The sequence below is a fragment of the Haliaeetus leucocephalus genome, unplaced genomic scaffold, assembly GCF_000737465.1.
Source record: "Haliaeetus leucocephalus isolate CR32 unplaced genomic scaffold, Haliaeetus_leucocephalus-4.0 Scaffold517, whole genome shotgun sequence".
Lineage (NCBI taxonomy): Eukaryota > Metazoa > Chordata > Aves > Accipitriformes > Accipitridae > Haliaeetus > Haliaeetus leucocephalus.
In genome coordinates, this window is record NW_010972953.1 from 6568208 (window position 1) to 6584710 (window position 16503).

Here is a 16503-nt window from a genome sequence, read left to right on the forward strand (position 1 = left end):
GTCCCCAAAGCTGTGTTTATCCCTCACCCCTGGTCCTAGTTTGCTCCAAACCAGCTGGTTTTTGCCCCAATCCCACTCTGGGCCCCCCTCCTGCCCGGCACGCCGGGAAGGGCCCTGCTGCTCCAAGGAAAAACCAGGCTGGGAGAAACAGAAGAAAACGGTGTCCAGTGAGCAATGCCACCTCCCCGCATGTCCCCATCCTGGGGAGGCTGTGGGAGCCCGAGGGGGTGGCACGGCTTGGGGGGGTCCCCCCGTATCCAGCCCCCCCCCGATCCTGCTGTGGGTGGGTGGTTTGGGCTCGGAGGCATCCAGGGTGGGATGGACGTGAAGCTCCCGTCTCTGTTTTTGGGGGTCTTGTGGAGGTGCGGGGGGGCAGGAGGGGACCGGGCGGCTCGGCGTTTTGTCCCCCCCTCGCTGGGGTCGTCGGGTGTGGGACAGTTTGCTCTAGGGGGGTCCTGTCGCCTCTGGCTCCCACGCCGGGCCGGGGCCGGATCCAGGGCAGGAGGACGTTACCCGGATCTGGGGAGAGAAGGGGAGAGGAGGCGTTAGGGGTGAGACCGGAGTCCGAGCAGGTCGTCCCCACCACGTGTCCCCATGTGGGGACAAGGAGCCACGGCCAGCTGCCCATCCCGGGGGACAGGGACCTGCTGGGGTGAACCAGGGTGGCTCTCACATGGCCATCACCCTTGTTTCAACCCCCCAAAAATGTAAGAGAGCAACTGGGGCCAGGCTGGGAAGCCCCCACTGGTTGATGTCCCCCCTCTGCGGTGACACAGGGACTGCCACCGGGGCTGCCCCACTCACCCATCCCCGACTGCTTGCGGGCACCGAGGGGACACAGAGGGGTCACGGAGGGGTCCAGGACCCTGCTGCCCATGGCTCCGGCACACTGCCAGCCCTCTCTCCCAGCAGGACACCTTTTGGCAGCGGCTGGTGGGTGCTGGGGTCTGGGGGACGCTGCACACGCCTGCAGACCGGCTGCTCCCTGTGCACGTGTGCAGGCATGTGCATGTGTGCGCATGTGTGCACGAGCATGCGCAGCTGCGTGCAGGCATATGCATGTGCCTGCAGGTGTGTGCGGGTGCGTGCAGGTGGGTGCACAAGCGTGTGCAGGCATGTGAGAGTGTGTCTGCACACGAGTGTGTGCGCAGGCAGGTCTGTGCGTGCACATGTGTGCATGCACGGGCATTGCTGTGCATCTCCCTATGTACACCTGCACGTCTAAAATGCGTGGGGAAAGCCAGTGCTGTGGGAAGCCGGATCCTGGCGCACACCCACGGCCCTGGCTGCACCTGCAGACCCCACTCCCGCACACCCCTGTCACAACTGCCCAGGTCTCAGCTACCTGCTCCCAACCTGCATTTCCCCCCTTCCCGATGCCCTACTGGAGGTGAGAGCTCCCGGCCTGGCAGGGGGACACGACGTGGGTGAGGACCCAGTGCCACCCTGGATGGGCAGGAGGGACCCAGGGGGACAAGAAGCGGGTGCTGGCATAGTACGTCCTCCTCCTTCCGCTGGGTGGAAACCCTCCCCCGCGCCCGACGTTAATCCAATTATAGCTAATTGGTAACTGCAGAATAAGCTTTAATTTCTCAGGCTAGGACAGCAGCCACGCTCTGTCCTGCCCGGCTCTCCCCTGGGGATACAAGTGGCCGGATCCACTCCACTGAGCCTGGACAGCACCTTGTACATCTTTTCACCAGTGATGGGTGGCAGCTAGACCCCCCGGTGTCCCCCTCTCCGAGATGGGGTTACTGCTGTCCCAGGACCCCGTTGGGTCCCCCCGGCTGTCATCGTGCCACCGCAGAACCCAGCATCTCCCACCTCGGGGTCCATGAGCCTGACCTACTGCCGCTGTCAGGGTGATCGAGGTGCCTTGATATAAATTATAGCTGCATTAATTAGGTGGTGGGTTATTAATGAGCTGCTGGGGTAGGATGGAGGAGGCTGCGGGCAGGGGGGAGCTGGCAGCGCGGTGGCAGGGTCCCGGTTGTGACCCCCCTCCCAGGCCCTGCCTGCAGAAAGGCCACAAGGATGTGGGCAGCCGGAGTGAGCTTGATTAATTAGGAAGCAATCTAATTACAAGGAACACTGCCCAAGCCAGCCTTGCAGGCAGGGTGAGAGCCAGCAGCCCCCAGCACACGCTGCCCACGAAGGGCTTTGGGACTTGCCCACGGGGTTGTCACAGGCAGGGAGCGAGGCCAGAGGCTGGATCTGTGCCGGTAAGCCAGGCAGCACCATCCCCAGCATCACCTCGGGATGGGATGCTCTGGTACCCGGGTGGCTTCACAAAATCCAGCCCTCAGCCATGCAGCTCCAACGCCCCCATCACCCCAAAACAAGTCCTGGGCAGCCAGGGGAGCCCTGGAGGGGGGCTGGGTTTTGCAGAGGATACAGGGCTGGGTTACACATCTCCCAGAAAGGGAGGAGAGGGATTTCCCCAGCACCTCTGAACCCCGCTGAGGTCTCCCCATCCTGGTATCTCAGTGCCGAGTTTCTCTGCCATCAGCTTTTGGGTCCCCTGTATATCTAAAACTGACATTCTCCCCACCTAAAATTGATATTCCTGCCGATATCCCCAAATGTTGCAGCTCTCAGCACTCATCCTGCAGCCATCGGGGAACTCTGGGTCCACAGCAGCCCCTGGCAGCCCCCCAATTTCCCCCGTGCTGCTGGAGGCTGCAGGCAGGAGAGGGTCAGGCAGGGCTCCCCCCGGTCCCCACCTTCCCCATTGCCCATCTTTGCCACGGTGGCTTTGCACCTACTCACCAAGGCAGGTCTGAAAGGGTTCCCTGGGGGACACCATCCATGGGACATGTCCCATCCATGGGACAACGTTCTCCTGGGTTCCCCCAAGGGTGGGCAGCTGGCTGGGGGAGGGCAGGACACCCACATCAATCCCCAGGATGTGGGTGCTGGCACTGCTCCCACCCCAGGGTGACACTGTGGTGAAACGCCAGTGCCACCACCCATGTACCCAACCTGGGAAACTCCCATCCCGCCATGCTCTGCTCACACCCGGAGGGCTGGGGGGCCCCTGCCCCCCCCCCAGCTCAATGCAAGGGGGCACAGCACCCATGGGTGCTCACCTGCACCCATGCACTGGGGCAGGCACACAAGAGACTGTCTGTGCCCAAACACCCAGGGAGGGCCGAGCAATATCACAAATGCATTTGTTCCACCGCAGCCCCCTCTTTGCATCTCTAATTGCATGGCGTGCCCTTGAATTTGCATAGAAGGCTTAAAATATAATTAATTTTTGGCACCCGGCAAAGCCCGCACGAGGCTAATCCCTTTAGATTTTGCAGCCTTATCTCATTTGAGCGTTTATCTAGTTAAGCTTAATGGGTAAGGGAGAGGAAAAAAAAGTCAGCTGCACTTATCTGAAGAGCTGCTGCTCCCCCTGGGCAGCCCCAGCATGTTGAGTCTCAGCAAACAAAAAGCAGTGAAAAGCAAAACAAGGGCACGATCGCCCCTAAAACCGCCCAGCCCCAACAGAGCCTCTGGGCTTTATATTGAGGCCGAGCGGACTCACAGACCCAAATCTTTTGGGTTATGATGGTGCAATGAGGCACCTTGGAGGGGCTCCTGCATCCCTGAGCACCCCCAAGGCTTTCCCCGGCCTGGCGCCAACTCACGTGTAGAGCGGCTGTAGCTGTAGGTGTGATGTCTTCTGTGGCGCCTGGTAGCCGTAGGAGTCAAACCCGCCGATGAAGTCGACTGGGGAGAGGGGGGAGAGCAGCAAGGTGAGCTGGGGAGAGCAGTGGGGCAATTGCCCTGCCTCCCCCCACCCCGATGGCACCCATGGGTCATGCAGCATCCCGGGTTGCAGCAGCATCTTGGAGAGGTGCAGCATCCCAAGTTGCCACAGCATCCCAGGGAAGTGCAGCATCACAGTTTGCAGCTTCATCCCAGGGAAGCATAGCATCCCAGGTCACCACAGCAACCCAGGCAAGTGCAGCATCCCAGGGAAATGCAACATCTCAGTATGCAATAGCATCCTGGGTCACCACAGCATCCTGGTCACCACAGCATCCTGGGGACATGCAGCATCCCAGGTCCCAGCAGCATCCCAGGAAAGTGCAGCATCCCAGGAAAGTGCAGCATCCCAGGGAAGTTCAGTATCCTAAGCTGCTGCAACATTCCAGGATACCACAACATCCTGGGTCATCGCAGCGTCCCAGGTCACCACAGCATCTTGGGGAAGTGCTGTATCCCGGGTCATGGCAGCATCTGGGGTCATAGCAGCATCCCAGGGAAATGCAGCATCCCAGGGAGGCACAGCATCCTGGGTCACCGCAGCATCCTGGGTCACCGCAGCATCCCAGGTCACAGCAGCATCCTGGAGCGCTGCAACATCCCAGGTCATGGCAGCATCCCAGGAAAGTGCCAGCGAGAAACCAAGGAAAGGAGCCGCACCAACTTGCAGAGATCCCTGTGGCTTTCTTGTCACCACCACAACAGCCCTTGCCTTCAGGCTGGACAAAGTGGGTAAAATTATCCCATCATTGTCTCCAGAGTGGGCATTTAAGGAGAATTATGGGGGAATTACATCTCATTTAAAGCCTGTCATTTAGCGGAATTGCAGACACCAATATATCAGTTTTCACAGCTGTGATTTCCAGGCCAGCAGTTCATCCTCTCCGGCCAGCAGAGCCCATCACCCACCCAACGAGCCCCCGGGGCATTCGCCAGAGGGATCGTGGCGGCAGACCCCAGCCCTTCACCTCAGCTCGATGCAGTGGGAGCGATGGGTGGCTGAGGGTGCCCCAACTTCTTCCATGATCATCCTATGTGCCCCCAGCCCTGAACCCTCCCATGGGCACAACCAGCAGCTGCTCAGCCAGCCCAGGAACAGGCAACATGCACGGCCGGGCTGGGGTATCCAAGCTGTTACAGGTGCTATGTCACAACCCATCTCCCCAGAACCAATCTATTAATCCCCACGGAGCCGTGATCTGGGTGGGTTTGCACACAGGTGTCCAAGAAAGAGCAGCGAGCTCGAGGCGGGAGCCCAGTTCTCCCAGGATATTTATCTTCCCGACTTAATATTCAGCCAGCTCTCAATTTTGACGCCATCCATCCATTTCCAAATCTAATAAGATATTCCATTAAAAAAGATGCACTTGAATCTTGGGATCCAGCAGCATTAATATTAAAAGTGTATTGAATGCGAGAGTTTGTTTGAATGCAAACGCGCTTCAAAGCTGGCAGCGGTAGATAAACCCTTTTGCCAGCTCCCCGGGTATAGAAACAAGTTATTACCGCAGGCAGTGTCCAATTTCACACGGAGATTTTCCTTTTCCGCTACACCAGTTCCCAGTGGCAGAGAGGGGAAAACATGGGGATGCTGAACCTGGGCATCTCCCGGGCTGGGCTGGGCCCATTTCTGGGTCGATGGCACCGGCACCGATGCTGATCCCGATGCTGCGCCCAATGCTGAGCGCATCTGGGTGGCTTTTGCCGTGCTGGCGGTTGCGGCACATCCCTGCCTGTGGTCGGCTGCTGGGAGCTGCCAGCTGGTGCGAATTAATTAATGGCAGATGAGCATTTAATGCGGTTGGATGGCTACAGCCTTAACCACCTGGTTAATTGGGGCTGGGGTGCTCAGCGCTTCCGGAGGGGTGTTTGCAGGGATCGTTGTCAGATCGGAAAGCACAATATAGATTGTATAAACATTAGCCTGTAACTTTGCTTAAATTGCTGGGTTTCCCCCTGCTTTGGGGTGAAAAACCTCGAGGTGGAGAGGAGGGCTCTACCACCCCACTGCCTGTGGGGATGCTGGCCAGGGGGACATAATATTTCCCATTTCATTGTCCCCAAGCCCCAGGTGGCTGTCGAAAGGAGGAGGCAGGTGACGGCTGGTTCCGGGGGCCGTGAGCAGGGAGGACGGCTCCTCTCCTGCAGCCCCCATGGGGCTGGATCCACACCAGGAGGAGCATTCGCCATGAATTTATCAGGGCTTAGAAGGGGCTCTTTACAGCAAGGGCAATTCTCCCCACTGCCACACCGGACCAGGGACCTGGGGGGAGATGTTCTGTCCCGGAGGAGACGCTCTGAATTTGGATCAGTGGGGAGCAGCAAGAGCGATGCTGGCCCCAAATCCGCCCCTGCGCAGCCACGCACGGGGATGAACATCCCGGCTTCAACAGGAGCTGGACTCAGTGCCGCAATGCTGGTGCGGAGACCAGCGACCGGGGACCATCTCAGCCTCGTCATGGGCTGGTGTGGGGACAAAGCCTGACCCTACACGTTGCATGAAACTGTCCCGTTCCTGCACCCAAAAGTCGTGAGTGCTGCAATCCTGTAGGAGATGCAGCAGCTCAGGGCTCAGTGTCCCCGTCCCCCTCCTCTCCCAGCCCTGGCCAGGGTGCAGCACCCTCGCTGAGGCTGGGAGGGGGCGACTGCTGGTGGCATGGTGTGGCACATCACACCCCAGCACATTTGCCTCATTGGGGATGGAAAAATGGGAAAAAACCCAACTAAAGGGATCTCTTCACCTGCCTGCAACCCAGGCATCGCTCCCCCATCACCAGCCGGGAGCTGCCACCTTGGCAAGGTGCTGGCCGGCATCAGCCGAGGCCCTTTTGCAGTGCTGTGGTTCTCCCCTCCCCGTGACTGAGAGCAAGAAGCACTTACAGCTGTCTTCTTCCTCCAGGAACACTTTGCTGACATAGCAGGCGTAGACAAAGCCAAAGAGCTGCGAAACAAAAGTGAGCAGAGACAAGTCGGTTATGGGGGTGATGGATGCCACGACCAGCAGGGTACTGGTGGGGGGATGGAGGTGGGTGCTGTGAGGTGGATGCCTGGGAGCATCCTGTGGGGACCCCGGGCAGGATCAGGGCTGCCATGGTGCTGGAGCCCATCTCCGGTGGGTCCGGGTGCTGATTTGGGATGTAGTGAGGTCGGATGGTTTCAGCTGCACCGGGGCGACAAGGGTGGTGGCCCTAGGGGGAACGGGCTGGCATCGCACTGGGATAGCAGTGCAGAGGGTGCTGAGCCCCACCTAGCACTGGGTACCCCTTTGGTGGGTGCATGGTAGCTGCTCTGGACCCCAATTCCCTTTAAACCTTTATTTTCTTACAGCCCCCCAAGGCTCCCCAGGAGCTTTGCATCCAGGTGTGTCCCCTTCCCAATGGGGTGAGACAGCCACTGGGAAGCAGGGGCTCTCCCTTTCCAGTGTGCAGCACATCCCACCAGCTCACACTCCAGCAACGTTGCTCCTGCACGCGTTACACCGAAACCCCCCTGATTCCTGCAGCATCCAGCCCACAGCCTGCCAGGTTTTGGGGCGGGCAGCACCCCCGGGGTGCTAGCATGGGCTCCATCTGCTCCTCTCTTCCCAGCTCTGAGCCAACGCCACCCTTGATGCTATAAATGGGCACTGATGCGTGATGGCACGGTGGGACATCTCCAGTTGGACCACGACGGTTCTGCCTGTCCCGGTCCCTGCCATCATCCCCCCTCTCTTGCTTCACAATTCGGGGTGAGGAGGGAAGATGCCAGCAGCTGCCCTTACCGCCAGGAATATCTGCGTGGCACTGCTCACTACCTCGATGTACTGGTAGTCAAGCAGGCAGCCGCTGACGGTGATGACGTGATGGTCCTCAGGTGCCAGGTTGGAGTTCATCACCGGCGTCACCAGGCAGCCCGGCCCGTTCTCCATCCACCATGAGCGGTGCAGTGAGGTATTGAAGGTCATGATGAAGTCTCGGTCCTGCGGGAGGGGAGCAGAGGAGGAGGCACAGACTGTGGAACTGAGGTTCTTTGCAGAGGAGGTGGCCAGAAAATGGGCTTTTCCAGCCCAAGGAAGCTCCATGAGCATTGCACCCACCCAGACCATGTCAATGCAGTGTGGCCAACAAACCCCTGCATCTCCCTAACCCACAGCCAGTGTTCCGGAGGTTTGTGGCTTCCTCCCACACTGGCATCATGGACCATTTGGTCAAGCAGCACCCAGGTGCTCCATGATGTCCAGGTGCCCTCATGGATGTCACGGAGCGGTCACCAGCGTGGCAGCTTGGCCTTGAGGTGGGGAAGCAGCACTTGTGATGCTGCCAACTGCATCGAGCCATCTGCAAGATGGGACCACAGGATCACCCCGCCAGCATGGTCCAGGGATGCAGGGCAATCCCCTCTGCTTCCCCTGGGGTTTTGGGGTGCCATCCCCCAACCCCATCCACACGGAGCCTTGCAGGGGCCTTGCTCACAGACGTCCCCTCCTTGTAAGCCCATTACCAGGCTTTGGGGCTCTCCCTGTTTCATCTCCAGCAGCTCTGAGGTGGCAGCAGCCTCCCCGCTGCAAGGCACGGCTGTGGGCTCTCACCAGGGTCAGATAAGACGCAGGGCTAATCCCCCAGCCCCTGCCTGTGCCCTCCCCATAGCAGGCTCGAGTGAGATCAAGCTCCTGGGCTCAATCCCAGGGTGCACCATGGCATGTTCGATGCCAATGCCTGTGGACCGTGGATCCGGCAGGGAGATGGGGACTGCATGGGTTGGGATGCAGCCCCAGCGCAGGGCTCCTGCAGGCAGCAGCAGCATGACTGGGTGAGCACCCACCCCATGGAAGGTCCTCCTGGCACAGCTGAGTGAGCACCCACCCCATAGAGGATCCTCCCAGACCATCTCTGCACCACCAGCTCTTGGGTCTGCAGGGGGCTGGGAAACCCGTTGAGCATTCTTTGTAGGAAATCAACAATCTGGGATCAAAAGATATTTGCTGGTGAGAGTGGAAAAAATAGAAAGTGGGTTTTGGTTTCTAAAGCCAAAGGATGTGGGTTTGGATGCTGGGAAGCACAAAGAGGGGGTGTTCTGGCATTGCAGCATTTCTGAGAGATTGGGGATTTCCACCGAAAACACTCAGTGGGAGTGAATCCTCCCCTCTTGCATCCTTCGTGCCTGCTGCACGTATCCAGCATTTCAGCTTTTTAGAAAAGCCTCAAATGACCTGTCGCAACATGGGAAGATGGTTTCATCCATCAAGCCCCCCAAGAAGCCCTTTTCCCAGCTGTGGGCAGCCACAGAGTGAGCAGAAGCCTGTTTCCCCAAGCCCTCTGTGATGCCCTGAGCTCCTCAGAGCTGGGAGCGGGATGCCAGAGTGGGGCACATCCTCAGCACGGGTACCCCAAACACGGGCTGAGGATGCTCAAACCATCTAGCGATGCATCATCACTACATTAAGTTTTGCTCTTTTTCGTGTAAGAGCTACAATTTAATAGCCCAGCATGGGGCAGAGAGACATGGAGAGGCACAGCCCTGCTCACATCCTCACTCCCATCGCCACCGGGTGACTTTTCAAAGCCATTAACGATGTCCAGCTGCTCTCCTGATGCTGCTGGGTGCTCCGGGGCTGAGGAGCATTTGCAGAGCCCCAGAAGACCCAGGAAAATTGGGAATCTGCAGGAGGGGGGGTCTCCTCCTCCCCACCCCGCTGCCTTGCCCATCCCTGCCTGCACCACGAGCCGAGCCGCCGGAGACCCTGCCCCAAACTTTCCTGTCATTGCTTGTCCCCAGTCCCTGTGTCCTTTCTCCGCTTTCTCTCCTCACTGCCACATTAGGGAATGGCACCGTCCAATTTCTGCACCCCATAAACCCCAGCAGTGCTGAGGGCATCCTGGTGATTAACGAGCGTCCTGCAATTCCCGACTCATCAGCCTCATTAATTTTGCACTCCCGCTACAAAGCCTCCCCCCCACCACCTTGGCCTGAACCATCCGTCCGTCCGTCCCACCGTCCCAGGTGGGTGCTCTGCTGCCAGGGTGGGAGCACCCACAGGCTCTGGGTCCCTTTTGAGGGGCAGAGCTGTGGAGCAGGGGAAGGAGGAGGAAGGACAGCAGGAAGGATGGGAAGACAGAGAGGGAAGGAGGATGGAGGGATGAAGAGAAGGAGGATGGAGGGAGGAAGAGGAGGCAGGTGGGGACATTACCTGCGACAAACGTCCGACCTCCAGGTAGAAGCAGATGATGAAGGCGTTCCAGCCGACCCACAGCACCAGCCACACCGCGTACTGCCGAGAAGAGAGCCGGTCAGGGCATGCCATTCCAAACGGACATCCGCCGGTCCATCCCCCCTCCACCCTGCTCACTGGATCCCACCGGATCCACAGGGATTTGGGTTTGGATATGGGAGGGGACCTGGGGCTGAGCCATCCCCGGGGGGTGACGATGCTGCACCTGGGCATGGGGACCAGCATCTGCGGTGGTACCTACCATCATGAGGTATTTGGATCTGTACTGGATGGTCCCAAAAATACCCAAAATAACGGCCATGATGTGTAAAAAATTAGCCAGGATGGGTGCCCACTGGTAGCCCAGGAAATCAAAGATCTGCCTCTCCAGTGCCGCTACCTGCAACAGAGCAAAGGAGGGGTTGTAGGTATTAAAGCAGGGCATCGGTCACCGCAGCAGCTCCTGGGATGCTAAAGGCAAAGAGCAGCTGGTAATTAATGGGAAATCCCATGGATAATTAGTTGCGATAGGCTGAAATGTCTGCGTGATGAATCGGCCAGTGGTGGGCAAATGCATGGTGGCAAGCAAGGGGTTATTAGGAATATCTGGAACTGAGAAGGGGAAAGCAAGGAGACGTCAGCTTGTCGTCCTGCCAGCACCCTCTGTGCCTCAGTTTCCCCACTGCTCAGGTCTCGGGCACTGCTGAAAATCACCCTTCAGGATGGGTTTATCCCTGAGCTCAGCTTGTCCAGGGGAAAATCTGCTCAGGTCGTGCACCGGGTCCTGGTATTTTGCAAGTGGTTTTTCTGCCTATCCTCACCAGCTCATCGTGTGCCTTCCCATTTAACACCATTGAGTTTTGATTGCCATTATTGTTTGTAATCCATAAATAAGGACGTGACACAGCTTAATAAATCGCACGGCATGCAAAATTAGGGACAGTAGCTCATGTGGTCTGCCTGTTATCCCAGTGCTTATTTATGGCTCTATTTGCTACCAGCTCGGGGTCTATTACTCTTAATTACAGGATTAGCTTAAAGAAAGGTGGTAGCAAAGGTGAGGTGGGAGTGCTGGAGCATCTGCCGATGGTTTTAAGTTAAAAAATGGAGATTTGATGAGGCTGTGTTTTTTCAGGGAACTTTCAGAGAACTTCAGGGTGCATCAGATGCCACAATCCCCAAGGGCGCGGGGACAGGGCTGCAGCGAGCTGTGTCTCCAGCAGACTTGCAAACCAAAAAACCTCTTTATATTTATCTTTTTGACAGCCCAGCCCTGTCTCATTGTTCTTTGAGATGCCCCAGATTCACCCCAGATAAACGCTGAGAGCTCTGGGGTCCCGAGTCCTCCCCGCAGCACCGTGCCTCAGTTTCCCCTCCCAGTGCAATGCCTCTCATCCTGGCAGAGAAGAGTTTATCCTGAAAAGTGCAGGAGAAAATGGGCTTTACATCCCCCCACCATTCACCGGCAGCTTCCCCCGGTGATCTGGATTTAGGGGAGCTCCATCCTGGTGCTCCCTGAAACTCCCATGGGGGTTATGGCCACTGGGCTGCCCCAGGGCCCCGCAGCATCCCTGCCCATCCAGCCCGACTTAATGTGTCCTAATTACAGGGGGAAATAAATGAGGTGGCAAAAGTCCTTCCCTAAGTGTTTTGTGACGATGAGCCACGGCTAACGCATCTGTGTGTGCAACTGCCAGCTGTGCCTCAGTTTCCCCATCCATAAAGCATCACGCATTCATTGAATTGGCTTAGCAAGGGCTCTAATTAATGCCTATTTTAGCCCAGCTCCATTCTGCCAGCAGGTGGAAAGCCAAAGGCAGAGCTGAGGTCCATGATATCCCATTCCCTACCCTACCCCGGGCTAGGATCTGCTGGATCCATGCTGGCAGGACCCCGGTTTCAATTAAAGGTGATGCAAAGGCATGGAGCAGCTGAGCCTGGGCAGCCCCTGGATCCACAGGGCCAGGACCAAGGCTGTTTGCATTGAGGCTTAATTCACTTCCACGCTATTTAAACTCTCTAAGGAAACGGCCTTTGGAAATACTTACAACCAGGTCGTAAATCTTTTAAATTGAGGAATGTAAATAATAAATGATACAAGGAGCACGGTGCTCGGCATTTTATAGCCATCCATCGATCTGGTGACTGTTGACAGAGCTGCTTAGCAGGAACTAGATGTGAAGGCTGTGAGTTTTGGGTACCGGTGAGTCTCCAAACCGAGGGATGGGGCTGGGAAGAGCCTCTCAGAGCATCCCATGGAGCCGGAGCGATGCGCTTTCACCCTCATGGCTCCTTAATTCCAGCCCATCGAGCCAGGACAGGCTGAAGGAGATGGAGTTGGGAAGAGCCTGGTTGAATTGAATCCTTCTTCATTCCAATGAGAGGCAAAATTAGTGGCAAACAACACAGTCTCCCCACAGAAGAGCAAGGGCTGCTAACTGCGCCGAAAAATGTTGTCAGAGCTGCCTGGCAGGTAAAATGCTGCTTTGTGTGTGCTGTTATTTAAGCATATTCCCTCCACCTGAAAAGCAAATCTTGGTTTTTTAGCCTTGTCAGATCCTGCTTAAAGTTAAGGAAAATACAGAGACACAGCACAAAACGTGGTGAGTCTGCGGCTGCAGCTCCCCTGGCTTTTGCTGACTGCAAAGCGCCAAGGGCATCTCAAGGGCAGCTCAGCAGCCTTACGCCCAGTTTCATGAGTGGGGAAACTGAGGCACAGCCATGCTCCAGGGGAAGTGGGGGGCACAGATTTGGAAATCCTCGCACGGGTCACCGTGGGGCTGAATGAGCACCGTCTTCAGCTCAGACCGATGCTCCTGGCTTGCTCTAAGCACTTCTCACGGCTCGCTCACTGCAGACCCCAGGCTGCTCCAGCACCTGGAGCATCCTCCCCTGATCCTTTGGGGGTGAGATGTCCCCCGGCAGCAAACTTCAAGACAGCCGGCTTTTCATGCAGCCACCCCCAGCTGTTCGTCAACGGTGGCCATAATTGAAGCAAAAGCAGTGAGCAAGCCTGGCTGCAAGGCTGCAAGCATGGCAAGGGACTCTGCAAGCTCTCAGCGTGCTCCACAAGAAACCTCGAGCAACTTGGGGACCGGTGGCATCCAACCCCCACAAACCTAGGTGACTTGTGGAGCTCAGAGCATCCTCCTCAGGCTGTCCTCCTCCTGTAAGGGGTATTTCCCATACTAATAGCAGCCCCATTAACAACCCACCCTCATTAATACCCTGCTCTCCCCTTTCAGCTCTTACCGCTGCTCCGCCATCGAAGCTGTGATGCTCCTGGGGGTGCGGGACCAGGAACCACACACCATCCTGCTACTAATTAAGATAAACCTGCAGCCGATCAATGCAATGAGTTTTAGGGCTCCCTCTTAATTAAACACTCTAGTTTATCGATCGGCCCCAAAAGTTCCCTTTGCAGCAAATCACATCAATTAGTCGGGGGCAGGCGCGCACCAGAGTGCTGCTAATTGAAACGCGTTGCCTGCAATGATTTTATTTTAATCAAGAAATCGAAGTGGGCGAGACGCAGGGATAGGGCTCCATCACTGTATGGCAGTCCCTGGGAAGGACCGTGGCAGGAGGGGACACGTGCGCAGCCCCCTGGGGACAGGGAGCTGCTGGGGCTCAGCCTGGGGGCTCTGGACAGGCAGAACCAGTGAGGCAGAATTGGAAGAAAATGGGATTTTTCAAGGGTGCTGGCACCAAATTCAAGTGGGAAGGAGCTGACCTGTCCCCACATCACCCCTTGGTTATGGCACCTTCACCTTCCTCAGACCCATCCTGTTACTCGGTGGGGTTTCCTAGTCCTTTTTAATCCCCATGACAAGGATGGAAGAGATGAATCCCAGTCCGGCTGTGCACAGACACTGGTGAGTACCTTCCCCCATGTCCCATCCCCACCAGATTTGATATTTTGAGGTTGGAAATTCCTCCTGCAACCCAGCTGGGCAGCGTTGGGCCTTGGGAAGAGCATCCCCAACCCAGCACTCTCCAACCTGCTGCAGTATTAAAACAGAAATCTTCTTGCCCAGCAGATGTCATTTTTGCTCTCTTGGAATCAGAGAATCACAGGATGGGTTCGGTTGGAGGGCCTTTTGAAGACTATCTAGTCCAACCCCCTGCCATGGGCAGGGACACCTTCCACTAGACCAGGTTGCTCAAAGCCCCATCCAACCTGGCCTTGAACACTTGCAGGGATGGGGCATCCACAGCCTCTCTGGGCAACCTGTTCCAGTGTCTCACCAACCTCACCATACAATGTTTCTTCCCTGTGTCCAGTCTAACCCTACCCTCTTTCAGTTTGAACCGTTGCCCCTCGTCTTGTCACTACAGGCCCTGGTAAAAAGTCTCTCTCTATTTTTCTTGTAAGCCCCCTTTATATATTGAAAGGCCGCAAGAAGGTCTCCCTGGAGCCTTTTCTTCTCCAGGCTGAACAACCCCAACTCTCTCAGCCTGTCCTCATAGGATAGGTGTTCCAGCCCTCTGATCATCTTTGTGGCCCTCCTCTGGACTCGCTCCAACAGGTCCATGTCCTTCTTATATTGGGGGCCCCAGATCTGAACACAGAACTGCAGGTGGGGTCTCACCAGAGCAGAAGAGAGGGGCAGAATCCCCTCCCTCGACGTGCTGGTCACGCTGCTTTTGGTGCAGCCCAGGATACAGTGGGCTTTCTGGGCTGTGAGCACACATTGCTGGGTCGTGTCCAGCTTTTCATCAGCAGTATCTCCAAGTCCTTCTTGGCAGGGCTGTTCTCAATCCCATTCACCCCCCAGCCTGTACTGGTACTGGGAATTGCCCTGTCCCATGTGCAGGACCTTGCACTTGACCTGGTTGAACTTCAGCCCACTCCTCCAGCCTGTCCAGGACCCTCTGGATGGCATCGATCCCTCCAGTGCATCAACTGCCCCACTCAGCTTGGTGTCATCTGCAGACTTGCTGAGGGTGCACTCCATCCAACTGTCTATGTCACTGATGAAGATATTAAATAGTACTGGTCCCAGTACGGACCCTTGAGGGACACGACTCGTTACACATCTCCACTTGGACATTGAGCCATTGACTGCGACTCTTTGGACACAGCCATCCAGTCAACACCAGGGGACCAAGTACTTCCACTGTCCAACAAGATGGACACCACATCCACAGCATGGTCCGGGGCCATCCCTCGTCCCACTATGCCCACCAGGGACAGGCTGGAGCCACCACGGCCCCCCATCAGCCCATGACCCTGCTTGGAATTTACAGAAGCAGGATTTGGCAGCAGATCCTCCCATCATAGCTGTCACATCTGATGGCTCTTAGAGACTTCCCCAAAACACACTTCATTACCACCAAAACCAAAGGGACATGAGGACATGGCCACCTATGGACGCAGATGACCCTGAGGCACACATGTCCAGGAGCTTGGCGGTCCTGGCAATCGCAGGAACAATTTATCCACGTCCTTCCCCCGCAGTGCCCAGGGGAGGTGACGCTCATGTCACCAGGGCCTGGGGCTAGGACACTGGCCTGGCTGCGGCCCCCAGTCCCCCCAGGCTCCGTGGGGGAGGCAGCACTGCCCCACTCCTTGCGCTCCATCCTCTCGCCTCGGCTGCAATGGGGATGACATGTTTGCTGACACAGATGCATAAATATATTATTGCATCCCTAAAGCCTCAATAATTAATGGGTGGAGAGAGATGGGAGCTTGTTCTGACGCTGGGGGGGGGGGGTCATGTCCCGGGGGAGCTGGAAAGGGGGACAGTCCCTCCATCCTGCTCACTCGCTCGCATCTGTGTGGAGCCAGTTCCTCTTGTCTCCCCCTGAGACCCCCAAAGCTGCAGAGCCCCACATTTGGGTGCTGGGCGAAGCCTTGGGAACATCCCTGCTGCTTGCTCTGCTCTTGCCCAGCCTGAAGGCCCCCGAGCATCACCCTGGGGTGCACCATCACCCCAGGGTGCAGCAGGCAGGGAGTCATGCCTGGGAACATGGGGCAGTGACACCCCCCCACCCCGGTCCCCCAGCTGCAACTCAAGCTGTGCCACTCCCCATGCCCATGCAGTGATTTTTCCGGGTACATCATTATGTATTTAATTGCTTTTAAATAAAAGCCCCCTGTCCCCAATGTCCCCAAGGAGGAACCCAGTCATCCGGAGCACATGGGGCAGCAGTGACAACTAAGGGGGGCACAGTGACACAGGGGTCCAGCCCCATTAAATGACACAGAGTGACACTGGTCACCCCATCCCTCTGCCCATGGGGATGGCCCCGGCCACGCCACCACGTGCCCTTCCCCATCCCGGGCTCCCCCCGCTTGCTGCCACTTCAGCTGGGCCGTTTCAGGGCAGGACAAGAGGTTTGCACATTTTCACTACTTGGGCAAAACACTTTCTGGGAGGGGAACATCTCTTTTTTCTGGGATGGAAACCCTTCCCATCTATTTTTTTCCCCTTTCTGGGAAAAATCGGGGGGGGGCAATATCCCCTTTCCCTGCTGGTGTGGCTTTATTAAAACCCTCAGAAGGGTGACGGGCAGGTTTGCTCCTGCCTGCAAATGTCAGAGCCACATCCCAG

At 57.1% G+C, this 16503-nt stretch overlaps 1 protein-coding gene across 1 annotated transcript in view; it reads right to left on the minus strand.

Moving 5' to 3' along the window:
* Window positions 1-509: 509 nt before the first annotated feature.
* The window catches only part of NKAIN1 (Na+/K+ transporting ATPase interacting 1), a 36214-nt gene continuing 20220 nt past the window's right edge, over window positions 510-16503 (minus strand). Inside the window, exons 2-7 of the mRNA XM_010576377.1 lie at window positions 10209-10346; window positions 9926-10006; window positions 7520-7717; window positions 6640-6700; window positions 3639-3720; window positions 510-519 (exon numbers count right to left, since the gene is read on the minus strand). Of these exons, the coding sequence (XP_010574679.1) occupies window positions 510-519; window positions 3639-3720; window positions 6640-6700; window positions 7520-7717; window positions 9926-10006; window positions 10209-10346 (570 nt within the window). The remainder of the gene's footprint in view (window positions 520-3638; window positions 3721-6639; window positions 6701-7519; window positions 7718-9925; window positions 10007-10208; window positions 10347-16503) is intronic.